The following is a 21,863-nucleotide window of genomic DNA, read 5'->3' as shown; positions in this document are numbered from 1 at the left end:
AACCATCATCAGCACTTTCATCACCAATTTTTTATTTAGTTTTGTTACTTCTTTCCGTCTCTTTTTGTAGCTATCATTTTTATTAGTCAACTGTAAAGCTTCAATGACTTGAGTAATTAAGCTTCAATCATTCAGATTAGGCTTATTAACATTTATAAGATCCATTTACAAGCATCTAAACAGGGTCGTAGCAATGGTAACAAAAGCCAACACGCCGTATTCATGCTCATAATGTGATTTAACAAATGAAATGACCAGAAATAGTTGGTCTTGAAATACAGAAAACTCGCCAATTATTGGTTATACTATTACCGATCGCATGTTTAATTGTGTATAAACACGCGTTTTAGATGAAAGTATAACTAGTGAATAGATGGAGTGAAAAACTGCAGTTGGTTCAGTTGGTACTAAAGGTAAAGTCGATTATCATGTAATTTCCCGAAGTTTTGCGTGTATAACCAGGATATCGGCTACAATAAGAGTTATTACCTCCATAAGATACACTCGACTTTAAAAGAGTTCAGGCCAACATGTGAGATTGATCCGATTTCATTGAATCTCAAGATTTGGGCTGATTCAATGAGCCTTCTAACAGTTCCACGAGCCAAGTAAAATCACATTCATCCAGGAATTTAAATTATCCAAATTACTATGTCTCGGATGAGCTTGATTGAAATCCTCAATTCTAAGGCTTTATCCATTAACCGTAAATAAAGAAACCAAATGGTAACCAAAATGTATTGAGTTGAATTGTTATTTAAGCCATCCAAAGCGATGTGATATGAATACTTAACTAATTAGTTTTGAACGTGACTAAAGTAAAACAAATTAAAATCAGAAAACAACAATTAGCAAACTAATACTTAAGGTTAAATAGTGATCAGCAAAAACAAACATTGTTACAACAAAAAAAATCTGGTTCTGTGAGCATAAAGCATAAAGTTGGTAATTATTAACACAAGATGGCACACCAAACCTCTATCAAATCAAAACCCAAAATTAAATTTCATTTATTAATTGAACTTGTTTTAATTAAGCCTTTAAAAGATTGATTTATAAATATGATTCCAATCAATTTAAAACAACAAATGTAAATGACATCTGAATTGGAACAATTGAAACAATTGAAAATAATAAATTGAAAATCACTTTCAAGTTTCATTGTTTGAAAAGGCAAACTGACATGCAAGTGAATCCAAAGTCAATTGCATGTCATGGATAAATAATACAATTAAATGATTTGTCAAACAAATATTACAATTTGTATTACATTTGAATTGAAAAACATTGAAAAAATAAATTGATTAACAAAAGTAAAACAAAAAATGTTAAAAGATTGAGAAATGACAAAATGTCAACCTAATTTTGCTTCTCATTATATTCACAAACGCAATCCAAATCAATGTAAGTTCAATCCATTTGATTAGCAATGTTTTTAAATCTAAAAACGGAATCGACTGATGAAATATTCATCAGGATGAACCAGAATTTTTCATGAAAAGTTAATCAAATTGAGGCTTGTTGAGGTTGATGAAAATGTTAACTTTTGAAAGTTAATCAAGTAATGAAAATCAATTGATTAATAAATAGCCAATGAAGAGTGAAAAAATTGAAAAAACAAAGCTTCTCAAACACTGTTCAGTGCTGCTTTTAATGACATGATAAATTTATAAACTGTGAGTTCTGAAAAGGTTTTCTATAAAGGATTGAGGTATTCATGATAATCTAAAGACTGTTCATGATCAATATTGAATGTTGCGGAAAGTATGAAAAGTACAATCTCATTTATCATTCAATGTTCAATCCCATTATTGTTACCATTGTTATTATTCAAAGACATGAAATGAACAATAATTTTTTGGCCAAAATTTTAAACCTTTTCAAAACCTTTATCAATAATGAATTGGACTGAAAAAGAAAGAAATGATTTCCATGATTAAAATTACATGGAAATCATTTGACTCTCTGAATATCAAACGGTTTACCTTTTTATGCTTTCCAATTGAAACAATTTGAAACAATCAATTGGATTGAATCCAGTGAACCAAAACCAACAAGGAATCTTAACTGTCTCTGTTAACCCAAAAAGTAACCCAATGAGTTTAGGAGAGACTAACAATTGTAAGTGATGATCAATGGTAACAATTAGTTGAAATAATGTCAGGTTAATGGCTATTGTTAATTGAGGGAATTAGGAAGCAAATTTTGGTTCATCAATAGTTTTGGTTGTCAATAAACCCAAAAGCCTATCGATACCCAGACTGGTTTGCAAGTATGGCAAATGACGAGCTAAACTAAAGCTAACCAGCTAATAGAGACAATCAATTAGTGTGACAATTAACATTTTAATTTGATCAATGTCAAGACTTGTTAACAGCTACAACAGGTAGAAAAATTGAAATTGTTTTCTGGTAAACTGGTCAAGTTGACTTTGACCAGCTGGTAAACTGACTGGGAATTGTTTAACTAAATGTTGAAATGGCTTCTGGTTATTTGGTTTGATATGTTTTCATTATCGATGAGTATACAATTGTAGTTGATACAATTTAGGTTAGTTGGACTAGTTTTTGGTGTGAAACAACCAAAATTACCCAAATTTCAGAGCAAATCCAATGTCAATATGAATGAGAAATCAAATGAAAATAACCTTTCAAACAGACGTTTAACCTTTTGCTCTAACAAACCAAAATCTGGTTTGGGTTAACCTTTACATTTCTCTGATTTTCATTGTTTAAAATTTCAAAGCAACTCTGGTTAAGAAAGTGAATTGAAAGAAGCCAATTGAGTATCGGTTTAACCAGTTTGCCGACCAACAATTATCAATAATAAAGTAGACATTATCCATGAAACATTGAACAATATTGACACACAATCAGAGGAAAATTGAACCGATAACATGTAACAGGTTATCCAATCCCAATGGATGTAAAAATGAGAGAAATATCAAAATATTGCAAATGAAATGATAAAGAAAATGTTGAGTAATTGATAAGCAATGAAATCCTTTTTTCCCCATTCCTTTCTGCTCGATAAGCATCAATAGCCTTTACCCAATTGAATGACCATTGCAGGCTAGACAAAAATTCATCAGAAAAGTCATCAAGGTGAGCAGAAGAAGGTGAAAAAACAAGATTAACCAGACAAATTAGAAGCAAATAAACACCTTACAGATCAATAGATTTCTCAGTCTCTTCTCTTGACCATAACACGAGTAAATCTGTTGATTATCTGTTGTAAAGATGAACCTTTAATTTCACATTGTTCAACATTTTGCCATTAAAAATGCTAAATGTGGTAATAATAATGGAATAGGAAAATAAAAGTGACACAACGATTCTGCCCAATTGATAACCTGTGAGTTTTGTTAGGAGTTATTGCTCTATCATCTTGATCATCATCAACATCATCAGCATTTCATTCTGAACAGAAGAATAAGAAATCATTAAAAGTTAACTGTGAATCTCGTTTTCCTTTGCCTTGTGTCGACGCTAATATTTTTGGGATAAAAACAGAAAGATTTGAATCCATCAACATCAAACCAAATAGACGATAAGAAGAGTGAAAATCTTGAACAAGACAAAAAATTGCAAGTTTTTATCGTTTAACCAACTGACCAACTTAAACTTGTTTCCCAGTGTTTTAAGTGTTATCATATTGTCTGTGAAATTGTTAAGACAAAAGTCATAAATTCAATAATCAAATGAGACAATAACTGAAAAGGTTAATTGTCATAGAAAGTCCAGATAATCAGTTGAATTATCACACAAAAAAGGTATAAAAGAAACATTTAACTCTACAAAATTAGTCTTTCACTTTACCTTCCACAACAATAACCCAATTTTTTTCATTATTTACCTCTTGAACATTTTCTTTATCAGAATCCCGAATACCATTTGAATTGCACCAAACACTTACCTTTTAAAAAAGACTAAAAGATCCTTGACTAATCATGGTTCTTTAATCACACTTTGGTTCCTCAAAGAAGCAAACAATTTTGATCAATGTTGATCACAATCAAAGCCAACAATCAATATTAAACAAAAAACAAGAAACAAATATTGTCAATTTGCAGGTTTTGGTCCAAGATAAAGTGATAACTTGAAAAAGCAAAGACACAAAAAAGCGAAAAAAAACTTGCAACTTTGCACAAGGTTGACCATTACAATTTTGTGACTCGCCAAGTTTACATCAACAATTGTCACCAACAAGACATTGAGTGTTAACCTTTTCATTGGATTTATAAACATTGATTGGTGCCCGTTGAAGCGCTTTTAACCTAAAATTTTAACCTTTTACCTTCTTCTTAAAACCTAATCCAACCGTTTGCTAACTTTTATCAAATTTGCTGTGAAAGAGGAAAATAAAATTATGTTTCATTCAATGTTAATCAGCGTTTTATTCACAAACTGGTCCACTCGATCAAAGTTAATCCTTTTAATTGTAACCAGTTTTTGCCTTAACTCATCTCAACTTGTTCTTGGTTCACCTTTAACCTGGTTTCCCTCTTCACCCTCCAACCCATCAACATCTTCACCTTCATCTTTAACTTTGGCTGGTTCATCTTTCCTGGTTGATCCAAGTGAAACCGATGAACCCAATGGTTGGATCCTGGTTGGTCCAGTTGAAAGTCGACCATCGATTCCATTAACCAAATCACTTTCAGATAAATCTTTCAATGAAAAGATGAAACGTTCAACCTCTCAACACCATTCCCAGTCAACAAGGTAAGCCTAATGAAATTGCCTTGATATGATATTACAAGACTTATTACAGGTTAACATATAGTTTAACATCAATCTTTAATCATTTTTATCATGTTATTGCCATTGTATGGAAGAAGAAGAAGAAGAAGCGAAAAAAATACTGAATTGAACTAAAATTAATGTTTCCACTTGAAGAAGCTAAACTCAAGAATAGTTTATAAACCAAGTGATTTGAATTATTAATCAAAGTAAAGGTAAACACAAAAGGTAATCAAAAGAGTCAAACAAGAGTCTGAAAGATTATCATTTATTTAAATCAACTTTTCATATTTATCTTGTTCAACTTTCATCAAAAACCTTTAACTTAAAGTTAATCAATTACGCGTTTCTTCAACAAAAGCAAACAACTTTAATCATTAATCTGAAGCCGAATTGAGAATTGGAATGAAGAAAAAAACAGAATCAAAATGAACAGCTAATTAACTGATTGCCAACTTAACTCTTCACCAATTTTCTCAACTTTCAGCTACTTTACAATGATTTTAATTCAATTTCACTATCAAGGGATTAATCATTAAAACTATTTCAATTTTGATTTTTCAAGAAAAGTCAAAAAAAACAGTTTTGAAATTCAAATTTTCATTCCAATTTATCAATTGTCTTTGAATGTTTAACAGCAATTTAAGGTATAATTTAATGAACAAATTGAGATATTATTTGATATAAAAAGAGGAAAATGCTAATTTAATATCCAAGTTTAGCAAAATTCATCTTTGAATCATTTGAAGACTTCAAGTTGAGATTTTACAGAAACTGGTAAAAATTGAAAAAAAACATTTTTTCTCTGTAAAATATTTTTCTCATTTTCAGATGATTCTTGACTTTGATACAATCTTTTAGCATATTTATATTGATAATTATTTTAGAGAATTTTTCTGAATGTGATAATCCTGATAAAAGATTTCACCTTTTCATGGAGAATCAATGATGAATGAAGGAAAAAGGATGAACAAGAAAAGGTTTGCTCAAAGAGCAAAACAATCCATTTATGTGAAAAACACATTCAATTTTATCTGATTATCATTATTATTGTAATGCAAGAAATGAATTTTTGAATAACTGGAACATGGAAGAAATGCCTTCTTTTTTCTCCAGATAAAGTTCTTAAAATGTGATCAAATTTTTGTCTCTTTTCATTGAATAAAAAGCAATGAAATCAGACAAAAAAAGAAGAGATAAAAGCTGAAAGTCCATAACAAAAGGTGAAAGTTATTCAAAAAATTTCAATATTACTTTAAACAAACACATTAGATTAAGATAATGAGATTGGAATTGAAAGGTTGAGTTTTATCTGTTAATTGTTAACTTGATTAGTTAATTTCACCAACTTTTTTCAGGTAAAAAGGATAAAAATGAAAAATAGAAAAAAAATGAAATTCTTTTGTCGATTGTTGAGTGATAATTAAAATGTTCAAGTGTCGATGAAATGGCAATAAGTGTTAAAGGTTGATTGAAGGGTCAATGTTTATTAAAAAAGATGTTATTAAATGGTTAAAGTGGAAAAGCTCATTACCATGTAAATTGATTAACTTGATGGCTTTTCAACTTTCCCTGTTTACTCATGAATTTTCAACTCTTTATTAGATTAAATAATGTGTGTGTGTTGGGTGATTAAGAGCTCTAATGATGCCTATTATCATGATATTATCATATTCTTGAATTATTATCATTGAGTTTAGTTGTAAGTAGCCAAACGATTAAACTGGTTTTATAACAATTAACTTGACACCAGTTTTAAAACCAGACAATTTGCTTTATCCAATTTTATTATTTATTAACCAGAAAAGTTGCCATTTCTGGTTAATAATCCTTATTTAATACACTTTTAATGTTTACTTTTTGAAACCATTCAATTATTCATTTTTGGTTGAAACGAAATGAATGTCCACAGGTTAACCAGTTTATCCAAATTTGGGTTCATCTTTTGGGTGAACTTTTCAATTGTATTACTTTTCCTGGTAAATAGCTGATGATGAGCTTGAAAGGATTAATTTTTTTCCATCTTTTTTCTCCTTCTTTTAACCTTTTATTCAAATTCATTTCATTGTATTACCAGAGACTTAACAGTTTGTCACCTTTTCACACTTTACGTTTGACAACATTTCAATCAATTACAATATCAATCATCTTTTCAATATTCACGTCATTTGGGTTAATAAAGTCTTATATCTTTTCATTTTTAACTCATTTTCACACATTTTCATCATTTTTTTGCTTCTTCTTCTGATCAGATTAAACCTTTGAATGAACCTTTTTTTTCACTGATGTTGAATGTGATAGGAAAAGTGTATTACATTTACTGGAGAGCAAGTTGTACTTCAATGTAAACCTTTTTCATTGTTGCCTTTGTTGACAAGTGAAACCCTTTCAGTTGTAGTTATTAATCTGGTTTTGATTGTTAACTAAATGTTTACCTTTCTTTACCTTTTATCAGGTCTAAAAGAAGTGGAATCTCGGATCAAAGATTGGCTGAATTAGAGGCACTTTTGGCTTTACGTAGACGCGATCATGCTTTAAGAGCTCAAAATTCAATGGCAATTGGTGACTTTGATTTTGATCGAATGTAAGTTTGATTTTGATTTTTTTGATTGTTTCTTTAATTGTGATCTTAATGATCTTTTTTTCTTGTTTTTTCCTACGGTTGGTGACTCTTTCCTTCAAGTGGTAAACGTAAACGTCGAGAGGAAAATGTTGCACTCAATTCATACTATGCTCATCAACATCCTTATGATTATAATCAATTTGATTGAATGGCTTTTCCTCATCATCATCATTGTGTTTAAAAGTTGTGATTTAATTTAACAAATGTGTAACAAAACAAAAGTAGATTTAGATTGTAAATTTAGTAAGTTCAGTAAGTTAATATTGCGTTTTGTGTCCATTTTGTGTCTTTAATAAAAACCTCATTAACATTATCGTCCAACACTAACAGATGGACAGCATTTTATTAAACATTAATTCATTTCTCGCTCCTTTTCGCGTTTCTAATTCATTCATTGATATTGAATTTACCAAGAAAACATGAGACAATCGCGATAAAAGATTGTATTCATGATAAGTCATTGCAATTCAAAGATTTCAATGAACTTTCCAAATGTTGGAAATTAAATGAACAATTCGAGTCTCGCTGGTTCAAAAATCAACTCTTATGTTAACCATTATTTGAATGTTTTATCAAAGCCTAACAAATTTTTGCTTTAAAATGAGGATTATTTAGCCAAATGGCAATTTTAATAATTGCCAATTTAATCGGGATTATACAGGTATAACCATTTCGTCTTGTAAAACTTGAACCTCTTTGGTGTAACTATTTGAAATTACCTTTGAATTACTATTGAATTTAATCTGAATTAATGTTGACCAGACAAGACGAGTTGAAATGTTTTCTTGAGTCAATTGCCGTATTGAGACAAAATTGACTGAACCAAGACTAAGGAAGCTTTATATTTTACATCTCTTGATATGCTGTTGTTGGTAAAGCATAATCAGTTTTTGCATTGATTAGTTAATTTTGGATACATTTTTTTCCAATGAAAATTCTCTTACAATTCCCCCAATTTACAACACCGAGTCCACTTACTCCTTGGACAGTACCAACTACTTCATACACAACGGGATGGCCAACAGGACAGACCTACCCAACAAGCACAACCTACGGAACTACAAAAACCTACGGAACTACATCAACCTATGGAACGACACCAACCTATGGAACGACACCAACCTATGGAACTACATCAACCTACGAAACTCAACCAACCTACGAAACTGACCCACCTTATCAAACCACACCACACTGGCCACCTCTAACAACAAGTTGGACAGCCAGGCCAACAGCAGCTACTAGACAAACAACTTACAGACCATTTACAAATTATCCAACAACCAAGTCACCAAATACATACAAACCAGCAACAATCAAACCAAATGGACCATCAGGCAACTGTTCATCCGCTGCTAGTTCAAGTATGATTCCATCTGATTTAATTGATTCTTTTAATTTCATTTTTTCTTCTTTTTTTCTCGATTCTTTTACCTGTAGCTTTACCCCAGCAAAGTACATTAATTTTAGGTGTTGGTCTACTTCTAGTTTTAGGTGTTGTCTCACTTATTGGAATACAAGTTTACAGTAAGCTTTTTGTTTCATTACTTTAATTATCCCTTTTACCTCATATTCAATCTATCCCTTTGCTCTATAAAGCTATATTCAACAAGAATTCATCAAAATCAGAATCCAGGAACCATCCATACCGAGGACCAGCCAGACGACCCAGTCCAGAGTATTCGATACCCGAGCGAGTCTATCCTGGTTTACCATCGTATGAGGCTAGACCTTCAGAGAATCGATTTTCCGATGTGAGTACAACTTCATCTGATTTTGATTTGGCAGGGTTAACCCGTGGAAATGAAGTTCCCATAACAAAAAACAAAAGATATTTCACTTTGCAAAAGGCCAAGAAAAGTAACACTGGCGCTTCTGGGATTCCGAGGGTTCTCAAGACAAAGGTTAGCTTTAAAAGAGCTGCTGATTGGTATCGACGAGATATGCCTGATTCAGATGAAGCCTATCCATGAAGTTTCAAACATTATTGGAAGCTTTTTTTAATTCTGTCTTCTTTTGTTAACAATGATTCCAAAGCAGTAACACTTGCAGCTGCAATTTACCGTATAAATATCATTTTATTGTGGAAACATCATTTAAATTAATTTTCAATGATTAATAAACAATTGAATTACCCATTGCTTACAATCTAATTGACTTTTTGCCAGAGTTGAACTGCTTGAGCTTTTGCTGCGTAAAAACCAGAATTTCGAGTTTCTTCGTTTTGCTTTTAATCGTTTCTCCTTGCTTTTCAACAATATTTACCAGAAAACGAACCAGAAAACATTCCATTCTTAAGATAAGTCTGAATTAATTCACTTATCAGCTAATATGATTTACCTTTTTTTCAAGAAATATTATTCCATTGACTTTCGATTTCTGTCAATAGATCACATCTAATAGTGAAACTACCACAAGCATGATATTTGATTCACATATTTGTTGTGTGTCTCTACCTCTTCATTTTATATCCTTGAATTCATAATTTTTTACTTGTTTAATTGTTCCTTGGAACCAATTTCAGGTGAAAACACACGTTCAGAGTCTAAGTTTTAACAGATTTGCAACTAAGGAAATAGATGCTATTAATGATAATCCATTGTTTTTTACCTTACAATCTTTTACTTTTGATTCATCCAGTGTTTTGAAATTTCATTTACTCAGACCTGTTCATGGAGCTATTTCATAGGATTAATCTTTTATTGAATAGGAATTAAATGCCGCCAAATAATTATGACAAGGCTCTCAATTCACGATCATTTGAATGCGTTAAGGGAAGAACAATGTTTGCTAATGGTTCATGTCGTTTATGAGCATAATGACGAGGATGGGAAAGCAGGTTCTTGGTACTCTTGGAAATGAAGATTTCATTAAACATTTCGTCGACTGTCCATTACCTTGGATCTCGAGCGGTTTTCATTCCGTCCTGGATCCATCTTAGCTCAACGCTTCTTTCGGCTAGAAAATACATTGTAACATGATTACCGAGTGCGAGTGGCAAGATCAATTTGGCTTTAATTAAATTATAAACCTAACTATCAATGTACCTTTCAAAGGTAAAGCTAATAACAATTCATCAAATTGATTGATTATTCTGATAATAATTTCTCTCGCTCATTGATCAAAAGGCTAATGTTATCTCTAACTTTCTGATGGCTTTTTTAATTTAAAAACTGTCCAATTATCCAATGTCGATATTGTTACCAAGCAATATAAACTTTCAACTTTAAAGAAGCTGAAACTCTAATCTTAGCCAGTTTGACTCAAAGATTAATCTCAAAGCCACTTTGGTTGTTGTAGATTAGATAAAGCAAGATTAAATGGTCAGTTGATCATTTTAGAGGCAATTTTACAGTCGCTTTCAGAGATACTTTTGTTGCTGTTTTGGGTTGTTGCCTTTAAAGACAATTTTCTCAGAAAATTTAACCGTTCATTTTGTGCCCATTTTTCCTGGTTTTTTTCAACTGTTTCCTTGAAAGATGAACTATTTTTTCAGATCAATCTGTTACTGGACTTGGTCCAGAGCTTTCCTCATTTTAATTACTCTGGTTGCTCTTGGATTGTCCATCTATCAATACCTTGAGTTTAACGTGTCCATTGCTCCTTTACCCTTGGTCGGCTGTATTGTCAACTCAATCTTTATCCTTGTCATTCTCCTTGGAACACCTTGTTTGGTCAAATTTTACACTGGTCTCTTTGTCCTCTACGCACTGGCTCTAATTATCCTGGTCACTTCAAGCCAAGCTTCAATCAACTTGATTGATTTTCCCGTCTCAAGAGTCCACAACCATTCAGACGATGCTCTGACAATATCTGTTAAGGCACTTTTACTTGTTGGTCTGTCCTGGTTTCTAGTTGCTGGTCAAGTCATTGGATCAATGTTGTACTTAAAAGACCTTAAAGGTAACTACTAAAGAAACTGAAACAAACCAACTCACCTCAAACCCTTTTAATCCAGATTATACTTCTGGTTTTACTTCAAGATTGTTTCTAGATGATTCCTATCTTAAACCTTCACTACATGCAGCTTCATTTTCTGGTTCACTTCGAGACAGCCCATTGTAAAGTTGAAAATAAACCAGAAAAAAACCTAAACCCAAATTTTAAAATTTAAAAAATTGAACATCAAATTTCCATGTAACCAAATGATCAGCTTTTTACATTAAAATGTTATGGATTTGTCTCGCCAAATTGCTGACCAGTTTTTAATCAACTTTAAATTGTCCAATTTTTGATGCTGTTTTCAAGGTAATCTAAATGATTGGTAACAAGCAATTGATTACGATCAATTTTCTTGATACTTGAGATGATTAAATCTCATCAGTTGACTGATACTTGCTATTAAACAGTCAGATTAGTCGAATGATATACTTTTATTGAAATGTAATCAAGGCTTAGATTTTAATCAATAAACGTAATTGAATATGAAATAAAAAACATATGAATTAACCGGTTAAATTATGTTGATTAACCGTTGCAAAAGCAAATATGTTTAACTGGGAAATACCTTGAATCATAATAAATGATTAAGTTATATTAATCAGTCACCAACAAGGTCAACGTAATAGTCTTTAAAACATGTTGATTACTGTTGTTATGTTTAAGGTTTCAGATGTAATTATCTAATTGTAATCAAAGTGATGATCAACAGTTACATGATAACAAATGAAGCTTGCATTATGATTTGTTGATAACATGAAAGATCCTTGATCAAACGGTAATCAGTTATTGATTAATTCATTGTTTAATCTTGAAATCGGAAAAGACCCAAAAACAAATGAAAAGCTGATTGATTAATTTTTGCTTTTCCAAGTATTTCAATCCAAAAGGTAAAGGTTGTTAAATTGGATCAATTTAAATGTCAACTGTTAACGTATTTATAGCAAAACTGAACAATTAATAAATGGCAATAAAAAAAGGGTTTAATTGCGGCAATAATTTTCGGGTCAAAAACTTAACCAGAACCAGAAAATGTCTGACAAAATTGTAAAGAATGTTAAAGATACCAGAAAATTTGAAGAGATTTCATTTGAAGATAGAGTTGAAAATTTGAATTTGATTTACTTTTCAGCTTGAATCTTGTTCAATCCAGAATATACTCGAATTAAAGGATCAATTGGTGTTTGATTGTTGATGATGCATCTAAAAGTAAATTGAAAACAATCAAATCTGATTACAATTTTGCGTAAATCCTAAACTCTTCTGTTTGGGTTTGTCATCTTGATCAGTGTATATCAATTTTTTGTCTATCTTTATTTTCCTTTAACCACTTGGTCGGCTGATTAGCAAATTAATACAACTTGTCAACAACAATTAGTCTAGATTGACAACAATTATTGTACCCTGATCTGGACCGATGATCAATTTGATAATGACAGGAATCACAAGAATATAAAGAAACGTTCTAGCCCAGAGTTATATATTTTTACTGAACACAGTAACTTCACACACTTTACCTTATTTTCAATTCTTGTTTTGCTTTTGCTTACGATGATTTACAATTTACACCAATCTAAAAGTAGTTACACTTGCAAATACAATTTACCTTATAAATATTTTATCCTATTGTGGAAACACCATTTAAATTAATTTTCAATAATTGATTAACCATCAAAAATCATTAAAAAAAAGCCATTTGTTTACACCACTATTGCCAGTCTCATTCACTTGTTACTATAGAGTTAAACTGGTTGAGTTTTGCTGCGTAAAAACCAGAAATTTCGAGTTCTTCGTTTTGGGTTTCAACCATTTTCTCCCTGGTTTTCAACAATATTAACCAGAATACGAACCAAATAAACATTCCAATCTTAAGGTAAGTCTAAATTGATTAAACACTATTATCAGCTAATATAGTTAACCTTTTGCTCAACAAAATGTTAATCCATTGGCTTTCGATTTCTTACCATAGATCTCCATATATTGTAAAAACCAACGAACAATGATAGCAACCGATTATCCCAGGCAAGGTAAGATATCTATTTGTTTGTCATCTAAATCAGTTATCAATTGATATCAAGATACCTTTTATCGACACTTAAATAATCATTGAGATCACCAGAATTGATTGTTTAAATCAATTTGAAAAGGTAAAGTTGCTAAAATGAAGAGATATCCATCCTCATGTAATCTGGTTTTTTAGACTGGCTTGGAAAACTTACATTGAAGACTTTAGGTTCACTTTCTGGTTGATTATCAATCTTGTTAGTTGTTATTGTTCCCACTGGCTGTTGATGATTTTTATTTTGAATCCCCTTCAGGTGACCTCTAATATATTTGACTTTCTTTAATTGTTAGTGAGTCTGTTGAAAACAAATTGTATATAAATGAAGTTGAGTGTGAATAAGCGAGTTTATAATAAAGCTTTCTTGTAACCATCAAAACAGGCATCTCCTTCATGATTTTGATTATACCTCGTTAATTGCTCACTAGATAGTAATTTTTATTAGAAACCAAAAGTTAACCTATTTACATTAACATTAATTTTTATCAACATTGTAATTAAGAAAGATACAAAAATACATAAATAATTAGTCTTTCATTGATTGTTACCAGAACTTGTAAGTAGTAAGCAAAAGAAAGAGATAGTCATTGGTCTTACCAAAACATCTGATCCCTTCCAGCAGTTCCTCTGGTTGCGTACTTAACCCAATACAGTCTTTCTGCTTCCCTCGACATCACGCTTCATTTTTTTCTTTCGTTTTTCTTTGTTTTCTTTGTTTTTAATATTGTTTTCAATGACAATTGTTAACTGATTATTACTTTTTCATTAGTCAATCGCACTTCTAAAGGTAACACAGAGGACAAAGAGGATAACAACATGTTGAAAATTTCTCAATTAACCAATTTAATCAGGTAAGTCTTGAATATATTTTCATTTTTGCCTTTTCACTTTTCTTCAATGTTTTTCTTTCATCACTCAAGGATTCCATCTTATCCTTAATTTTCCAATGACAATTAGTGTCTACTCTCTTGATTGGCTTATTTCCTAAGTTTTATCATTTTCAAGGTTAAGAGCATGAAGTCATGTAGCTAGATCAGATTTCTGGGCGAATTATGATCTTAAATATGATCAAATCTTCAAAGTCACAATTTTGCTCTTCTCTTTGTTTTCCTGTTTTAAAGACTACTAAACAAGTAAATCTCGAATTTTCGTTTGAATTATGATTTTATATCCTTGAATTCATAATTTTTTACTTGTTTAATTGTTCCTTGGAACCAATTTCAGGTGAAAATACACGTTCAGAGTAGCAAGTCCAAGTTCTAACAGATTTGTAACTAAGGAAATAGATGTTATTAATGATAATCCATTGTTTTTTACCTTTCATTCTTTTGCTTTTGATTCATCTAATGTTTTGAAATTTCATTTATCCCCTTACAGACCTATCCATGGAGCTATTCCTAGGATTAACCCTTCTTCCATTGCAATTCAGCAAAGAAAATTGAATTGCATCTCTAGTATTGGTCTCGATAAATTGTCTTCAAAGGCAAGAAACTTTGTTGAGGAAAAGGCCAGAATATGTGAACCAGATAGCATTCACATATGCGATGGCACTGAAGAAGAAAACAATCAGCTTATCAATTTGATGGTCCAACAAGGAATGATCAAAAAGTTACCAAAATATGAAAATTGGTGAGTTGCAAAACTTGAAGTTTATTTTGCTAAGGTTGCGCCAATGCTGAAATTAATTTATAAAAACGTTGAAGCAATTAATATTAATCGAAGCCTAAATATATAAAAGGTTGTTAAATGAAACTTTCCTTTCGAATATTCACTCACATGGAAAAATTTAACAATCAATTTGGCTTAGATACAAAGCCAAGCTTACAGAAGTTGTTTTCAATTGTACTTCTATTTCATTCAGTGTTGGAAACAATCAAATTCAATCATTATTAATCTGGTTGCCTTTTGTTTTTCCTTACAGTTGGCTGTCTCGAACTGATCCAGCTGATGTTGCTCGTGTAGAGTCTCTGACATTTATTTCAACCAGAAATAAACGTGATACTGTTCCAGAACCCAAACCTGGAGTAAAAGGAACTCTTGGTAAGTTTTAATTTTGACTGTTTGAAGTTTTTACTCACTGAAAGAACATTTCATCTAATCGTTTGTTTTTTTGCTTTCTTTGCCCTTGATTCAATAGGAAATTGGATGTCACCGGATGATTTAGACAAAGCTCTAAATTCACGGTTCCCTAAATGCATGAAGGGAAGAACAATGTATGTTATTCCTTTCAGCATGGGTCCGGTTGGCAGTCCACTTTCCAAGATTGGTATCGAATTAACTGATTCCCCATATGTCGCTGCTTCTATGAGGATTATGACGAGGATGGGAAAGCAGGTTCTTGATACTCTTGGAAATGAAGATTTCATTAAATGCTTACATTCCGTTGGCTGCCCATTACCTGCTTCCAGGACGTTGGTTAACAATTGGCCATGCAATCCGGAGAGGACGATCATTGCCCACAAGCCGGACTCCAATGAGATTGCCTCATTTGGTTCAGGTTGTATTACGACGTAAAAAGGAATCCCGTAACATGTTTGAACGTCTCAGGTTACGGAGGAAACTCGCTACTTGGAAAGAAGTGCTTTGCACTTCGTCTTGGATCTATTTTGGCGCAACGGGAAGGATGGTTGGCCGAGCACATGCTTATTCTTGGAATAACTTCTCCTTCTGGCGCGAAAAAATACATTGCAGCCGCTTTCCCGAGTGCATGTGGCAAAACGAATCTGGCCATGATGGAACCAACCCTTCCTGGGTGGAAAGTTGAATGCGTTGGAGACGATATTGCATGGATGCGTTTCGATTCCAATGGGACTCTTAGAGCTATTAACCCAGAGTACGGCTTTTTTGGCGTTGCTCCTGGAACTAGCTCTAAGACCAATCCCAATGCGATGAAAACCATCCTATCCAATACAATTTTCACCAATGTCGGTGAAACTTCCGACGGTACGTTTCAAATTACTCTTTAATGGTTTTACCAAACACACTATCGATCAGATTAAACACCAAATATGCCTTTTATTTTTCAGGAGGCGTCTATTGGGAAGGCCTAGATGATGTTGATGTAAGTAATTTAGGAGTAAAATCTTGGATGAATGAAGATTGGACTCCTGGGTGCGGAAAAAATGCCGCTCATCCCAATTCTCGTTTCTGTTCCCCTGCCTCTCAATGTCCTATCATGGATCCCAATTGGGAGAGCCCTGAGGGTGTGCCAATATCTGCAATTATTTTCGGAGGCCGAAGACCAGCTGGTGTACCATTGGTGTATGAAGCATTCAATTGGAGTCACGGGGTCTACATCGGAGCCTCAATGAGATCTGAAGCAACTGCTGCTGCTGAACACAAGAGCAAAGTTGTTATGTTTGATCCATTTGCCATGAGACCATTCTTTGGTTACAATTTCGGTCACTATTTGGATCATTGGTTAAGTTTTGGTGACAAAACTGGCCTAAACTTGCCAAAAATATTCCATGTCAATTGGTTCCGTAAAGGTAGTGATGGTAAATTCTTGTGGCCAGGTTTTGGAGAAAACTCAAGAGTTTTAGATTGGATCTGTCGTCGAGTTAATCAAGAAGATGTTGCTCAGGTATGAATAATTATATCTTTAAACGTTAAAGGTTCTTTAATTGTATATTTTTTTCTTGCTTTCAGAAAACACCAATCGGATTCATTCCAAAGCCAGGATCACTCAATTTAGATGGACTTACGGAAAAAATCAACATGGACGAATTATTTAGTCTTCCAAAAGACTTTTGGTTAAATGAATGTGATGAAGTTCAAAATTATTTTGAACAGCAAGTAGGCTCTGATTTACCTAAGAAAGTCATGAAAGAATTAGACTCTCTTAGATCACGATTGCAATCAAATTAATTTAATCTCACTTTGTTAGCAAATTCAACTGATCACGTAAATGAATTTGCTACCCTCAAGACTGTGATCTAGCGAAGGGACATTTATCAATATATTTTAAGAAAACACTTGCAATTAGTTTTATGACACATTTTCGTGGTTAAAATTTCATCTCAACAAAAATTATCAATAACTATCAAAGATCAGTTATTGAACCAAAACAATTTTAAATAGTTTATTTTTAATGTGCTTGTTCGATTCTAAATTATTTAGACAAAAATTAATTCTTTCACGTGTCTTTAAATTTATTTGTTCATCGTCTTGAAACTCAACGCTAACCCAATAACAACAATCACAACCTTCTCCTACAAATTAATTGATGTTATTAAAAAAGGTTGAAAAATATAGACTTTCCATATTCAATGGAATGGAATTCATTTGTGAAAGATTTGTCTTTTCATTTCCTAATAAAACGAAATGTCAATTCATCATCCCCTTAAATCAATTTTTCCCTTTATTCGATTTCCCATAATTCAACGCAAATATTTTAAATCGACTGAATCACTAAATATTTCTTTCATTGTGAATGAAAATATTTTGATAACAAAGAAGCTGAAATGTTTGAGATCCAAATGTAAAGTTGAACCAATATAAGCTTTCAGGCTTTACAAATAAAGACATATTTATAAAGGTCAGCAATTTGTCGTCAACCATGAGAATCGGGTCAATCCTTTGTAAAACCTCCTTCATTATCATCTGTATCATTGTTAGAATTGTCCATTGATATAACCTTAGGGTTTTGAAAAACATGCAATTTCTCTCATTTCTTGGGCTTCTGTAAAAACTTACAAGTTAGAGCATCAATTAAACTGCCATTAGCTTGTACCAAACAAAATATTACCTCAGGCCATTTCGGGCCATCAAGTCAATCTATTCAACATTTTCGTACCTGAGAATAGCTTCTACTCTCAAGGTTAGAAGGGAAAGATGAATGCCATTACATTAGTGCATCATGCACTAAGAAAACGAAATTATGGTTTATGTTGAAAGTGAAAATTGAGTTCACCAATGGAAGCCATTTTGGGTAACAAAGGTACCTTTAAAAATGACCCAGGTTGGCCTTTTAAGTAGATGATGCAATGATGGAAGGAATTGCGAGTTGAAATACATAGCTTTGTACCATAGCTTTGATCTGATTCCATAATCTCAAATCAGCTCGACATCATCCAAAACAAACAATTTCATTCGATCAGGAGTCGTTTTTCATTAAAGTCAATGATTCCATGGTGTATTATTACTCGGATCGTATGGACTGAAAAACATACTTAATTTTCATTATCTCCTTGCATCTATACACTTTGTACACACAAGTCATTCAAGTAAACGTTGAGATGTTTATACACTGAGGAAATTGTTGAACTTTTGAGACAGAAACATGGTATTGTTGATTAACTGAGTCGGTCCAATTTTTGGCTTGGTAACGATTGAAATTAAAATCACAAGAGTTGACAATTTATGAAAGGGTAAAAGAAACAAAAATTATTTCTTGGTGTGATACGCAGTTTAATTGGACATCTTTGCTAATTTGATAAAGGTGAATTTCCGTAAAGACAATTGGCAGATAAGACAAAAAACATTATCACAAGGTAAGAAGTGTAAACAATAAATATCAAGCATTGAATATAAGATGATGCAATTTTCCGTTTAATTCACAGTAAGGGCACAACAAAGAAAGTAAATCTTATGAACACGAGGTAAGTTAATGAATTATCTATTGATTAATGGTGCTAAATAGCCAAAATGGCGAAGTTGATGAGATAAAATTTTGATCATTATCAACATAAAACAGCTCAAATGGCATTATTCAAGCCAATAAAAACAATACAAACCGCCGAGTTGATTTCCTTGTTTACTGTGGAAAATTAAACCATCTCTCTCATTATAAGTCTATATTATTGTGTGTGCATGGCTTTGTAATTTTTTTAAAACTAAATAATCCATGCGATCTAACCATAATCCCAACAAATTAACCCGATCATAAAATATTATCTTAATAGTCAGTCAATGTTTAACATGGGATTTTATATTAACCGTTTGGTAAATGTTTTGCATTTTCATAATGGCTTCCTGAGACTCACCAGGTGGCGTTTATGACCAAAGGTTTTTTTGTTTGCAGCTTTTGGCGCGCACTTTTTACGGGAAATTATTCTTGACTCCGTGTTACTTAAAAGTGCTCTCAGCTTGCATCATTGCCAATTTTTGACTAGACTTTGAGCGAGACAGTCTTTTTTGTGCTTTCACTAATTTCTTAATATTTGTTAACCTACCCTGGTCACCACCATCATCATCATCAGTAAGTTGATCTTTTGCTTTGTGTCTATCGTGTCTGTAATAAAACCATTAACATTTAAAACGCCATCATTTCAATTAACAGTAAAATGATGGACCCAATTTACTTGAATTTTTCAATTTACTTTAGACCGCTTCCCATGCTAAGCACATGTATTAAGTGTGGGCTTTTGTGTGCTTCGTATTATAGCCTTTGTTTGCACTTTCTAACGACTTGTCTTTTTTCCTTTCTTGTGTTTTATTTCTTTTTTAGTGAGTTTCATTGAAGATCAATTTAAAGGTCAGTTGCCATCATTGACTGAGGACAATATAAAAGTAATGAAGACTAACAAGGTTAATGAACCTGTTGAGGAGGAACCATTACTTCGAGAGAATCCTAATCGTTTTGTTGTGTTCCCTATTGAGTATCCTGATATTTGGGAAATGTATAAGAAAGCTGAAGCCTCGTTCTGGACTGTTGAAGAGGTTGACTTATCTCGAGATTTAACTGACTGGGCTAAGCTTAACGATGAAGAACGTCATTTTATCAGCTATGTGTTGGCATTCTTCTCTGCCTCAGACGGTATTGTAAATGAAAATTTAGCTGAAAGATTTATTCGTGATATCCAGATTACCGAAGCTCGATGTTTTTATGGTTTTCAAATTGCGATTGAGAATGTGCACTCTGAGATGTACAGCTTACTGATAGACACTTACATCAGTGATCCTGACCAGCGGGAATTTCTTTTCAAAGCTATTGAAACTGTCCCATGTGTTGCTCAAAAGGCTGAATGGGCAATAAACTGGACTGCAAATCCATCAGTCTCTTTTGCCGAAAGATTGATTGCCTTTGCATGTGTTGAAGGTATCTTTTTCTCAGGCTCTTTCGCCGCTATCTTTTGGCTTAAAAAGCGTGGCCTGATGCCAGGTTTAACTTTCTCTAACGAACTTATCTCTCGAGATGAAGGATTACATTGTGATTTTGCCTGTTTGTTATTTAAATATGTTGTTAAAAGACCGAGTGAAAAAATTATTCAAGAAATAGTGCGAGATGCTGTGGAAATCGAGCAGAAATTTTTAACCGAGGCATTGCCAGTTTCTCTCATAGGAATGAACAACAAAATGATGGCCCAATACATTGAGTTTGTTGCAGACAGATTGCTGGTTGAATTAGAGTGCTCAAAGGTAAGTTAACGCATCCATTAACTCTTTCAGTCATTTATTAATTCTTTTTGTTTGCCGCTCCCATTTTGGCGGTAAAACCTTTGTTTGTCTTTTATAGATTTACCATGCTCGTAATCCATTTGATTTTATGGATCACATTTCTTTGGATGGTAAAACAAACTTTTTCGAGAAAAGGGTTGGTGAATATCAAAAAAGTAATGTGGCCAATGGAAACAAGGAAGATGCTAAGTTCGTCTTGGATGCTGACTTTTGAATGACCTCCACACTTGTAGTCATGACAGGCTCGCTTTGAATATTTCATTTATATAAAAGGAGCATCAACCCATAATTTTGATTCAAATTATCTTTCACTTTTTACCAACTTATTAGCAGAATTGTAAACAAATCAATTGATATTTTTAGATTCAGTTCATTTCACTTTACCTGTTGTTCAACTTCCCTTTACTTACTGTAATATTTATCTGACTAGGATATTTTCACTGTACAACATTTATTATTTTTAAACATTTTTAATTTGCGAAAAAACACTTAAAGATATTTCGATACAACTTGATTGACTAAATTTTGCGGGATTATCCTGAAAGTCGCTCATGGCTCTGATTTTTGAAGTTGGAGTTTCATTTTGGTTGTAGATGACGTTTTGATCTCAAATATATATCCTTGTTAATTGAACAAAACTAGCAATTTATTGACGTTTTTACCGAACTGTTTACTGAATTTATTGCTAATCCGAATGTATCATAAGAGGCCCGATAAGAGTTCAAGTTGAATCTGAAGTGAAGTGAATATAATTAAAACAATTGTGTCTGTTTATTGGAACAGATTTTATTGAACAAATCAGCGGATCAACAGGTTATGAACGCGTGTTAAACTTGAGATATCAATGGAAAGGTAAACGGTTGATCGTCCAAAATGATTTTATGAATCAATTTTTGATAACTTGCATTAATTATTGGAAAAAGTAGTTAATTGGATTTATAAATTAGGTAAAATGAAAGTTAACCTTTAAAGCAAAGTGTTTCTAAAAAATAAAAAACGATTTACTTGCCAGCAGAAGTACAATATTAGAGCAGACAAAAAAATGGCAAACACCTCGAAGCTTCAAAAAATGTAGCTGCGAGGTTAAATGTGAAGGAGT

General features: G+C 32.4%; 5 protein-coding genes and 1 long non-coding RNA gene across 9 annotated transcripts; 5 read left to right on the top strand and 1 right to left on the bottom strand.

Annotated features, from left to right (window-relative positions):
- The first annotated feature begins 4,168 nt into the window (after window positions 1-4,168).
- Window positions 4,169-7,721, top strand: LOC112538496 (uncharacterized). Its single transcript, XM_025161319.2, has 3 exons — window positions 4,169-4,724; window positions 7,198-7,326; window positions 7,426-7,721. The coding sequence occupies exons 1-3, from the start codon at window positions 4,369-4,371 to the stop codon at window positions 7,511-7,513; spliced, it is 573 nt and encodes a 190-aa protein (XP_025017087.1). The 5' UTR covers window positions 4,169-4,368; the 3' UTR covers window positions 7,514-7,721.
- An 80-nt stretch (window positions 7,722-7,801) lies between these two features.
- LOC107364628 (uncharacterized) lies at window positions 7,802-9,516 on the top strand. Of its 2 annotated transcripts, none has more exons than XM_025161317.2 (3): window positions 7,802-8,729; window positions 8,806-8,892; window positions 8,965-9,516. In XM_025161317.2, the coding sequence occupies exons 1-3, from the start codon at window positions 8,294-8,296 to the stop codon at window positions 9,336-9,338; spliced, it is 897 nt and encodes a 298-aa protein (XP_025017085.2). In that variant the 5' UTR covers window positions 7,802-8,293; the 3' UTR covers window positions 9,339-9,516. The 2 variants fall into 2 exon arrangements, with proteins under 2 accessions (XP_025017085.2, XP_025017086.2); XM_025161318.2 differs by having other exon boundaries at window positions 8,995-9,505.
- A 1,229-nt stretch (window positions 9,517-10,745) lies between these two features.
- On the top strand, window positions 10,746-11,556 carry LOC107364461 (uncharacterized). The gene is made up of 2 exons (XM_015931808.3): window positions 10,746-11,268; window positions 11,324-11,556. Exons 1-2 carry the CDS (start codon window positions 10,845-10,847, stop codon window positions 11,428-11,430), a joined length of 531 nt encoding a protein of 176 aa, XP_015787294.1. The 5' UTR covers window positions 10,746-10,844; the 3' UTR covers window positions 11,431-11,556.
- Window positions 11,557-12,793: 1,237 nt separating this feature from the next.
- LOC107364458 (phosphoenolpyruvate carboxykinase, cytosolic [GTP]) lies at window positions 12,794-17,713 on the top strand. Of its 3 annotated transcripts, XM_015931804.3 has the most exons (9): window positions 12,794-13,177; window positions 13,274-13,331; window positions 14,136-14,217; window positions 14,744-14,995; window positions 15,288-15,406; window positions 15,504-15,863; window positions 15,914-16,309; window positions 16,393-16,949; window positions 17,015-17,713. In XM_015931804.3, the coding sequence occupies exons 2-9, from the start codon at window positions 13,304-13,306 to the stop codon at window positions 17,231-17,233; spliced, it is 2,013 nt and encodes a 670-aa protein (XP_015787290.1). In that variant the 5' UTR covers window positions 12,794-13,177; window positions 13,274-13,303; the 3' UTR covers window positions 17,234-17,713. The 3 variants fall into 3 exon arrangements, with proteins under 3 accessions (XP_015787290.1, XP_015787292.1, XP_015787291.1); XM_015931806.3 differs by lacking the exons at window positions 12,794-13,177; window positions 13,274-13,331 and adding an exon at window positions 13,552-13,622; XM_015931805.3 differs by lacking the exons at window positions 12,794-13,177; window positions 13,274-13,331 and adding an exon at window positions 13,552-13,922.
- On the bottom strand, window positions 14,997-15,280 carry LOC149094834 (uncharacterized). Its single transcript, XR_016200888.1, has 2 exons — window positions 15,143-15,280; window positions 14,997-15,041 (listed from the first exon to the last, which is right to left on the bottom strand). It is a non-coding gene; the product is annotated as an uncharacterized LOC149094834 (long non-coding RNA).
- A 1,763-nt stretch (window positions 17,714-19,476) lies between the features above and the next one.
- Window positions 19,477-21,273, top strand: RnrS (ribonucleoside-diphosphate reductase subunit M2). Its single transcript, XM_015931807.3, has 3 exons — window positions 19,477-19,565; window positions 19,815-20,725; window positions 20,823-21,273. Coding segments are annotated over exons 1-3 (1,068 nt in total). The 5' UTR covers window positions 19,477-19,564; the 3' UTR covers window positions 20,979-21,273.
- Window positions 21,274-21,863: the final 590 nt, after the last annotated feature.

This window comes from Tetranychus urticae, chromosome 1 (assembly GCF_039701765.1).
Source record: "Tetranychus urticae isolate SD_2017Ah chromosome 1, NJAU_TeUrti_SD_1.0, whole genome shotgun sequence".
In the NCBI taxonomy this organism is placed as follows: domain Eukaryota; kingdom Metazoa; phylum Arthropoda; class Arachnida; order Trombidiformes; family Tetranychidae; genus Tetranychus; species Tetranychus urticae.
This window is presented reverse-complemented; position numbering and strand designations above follow the sequence as displayed.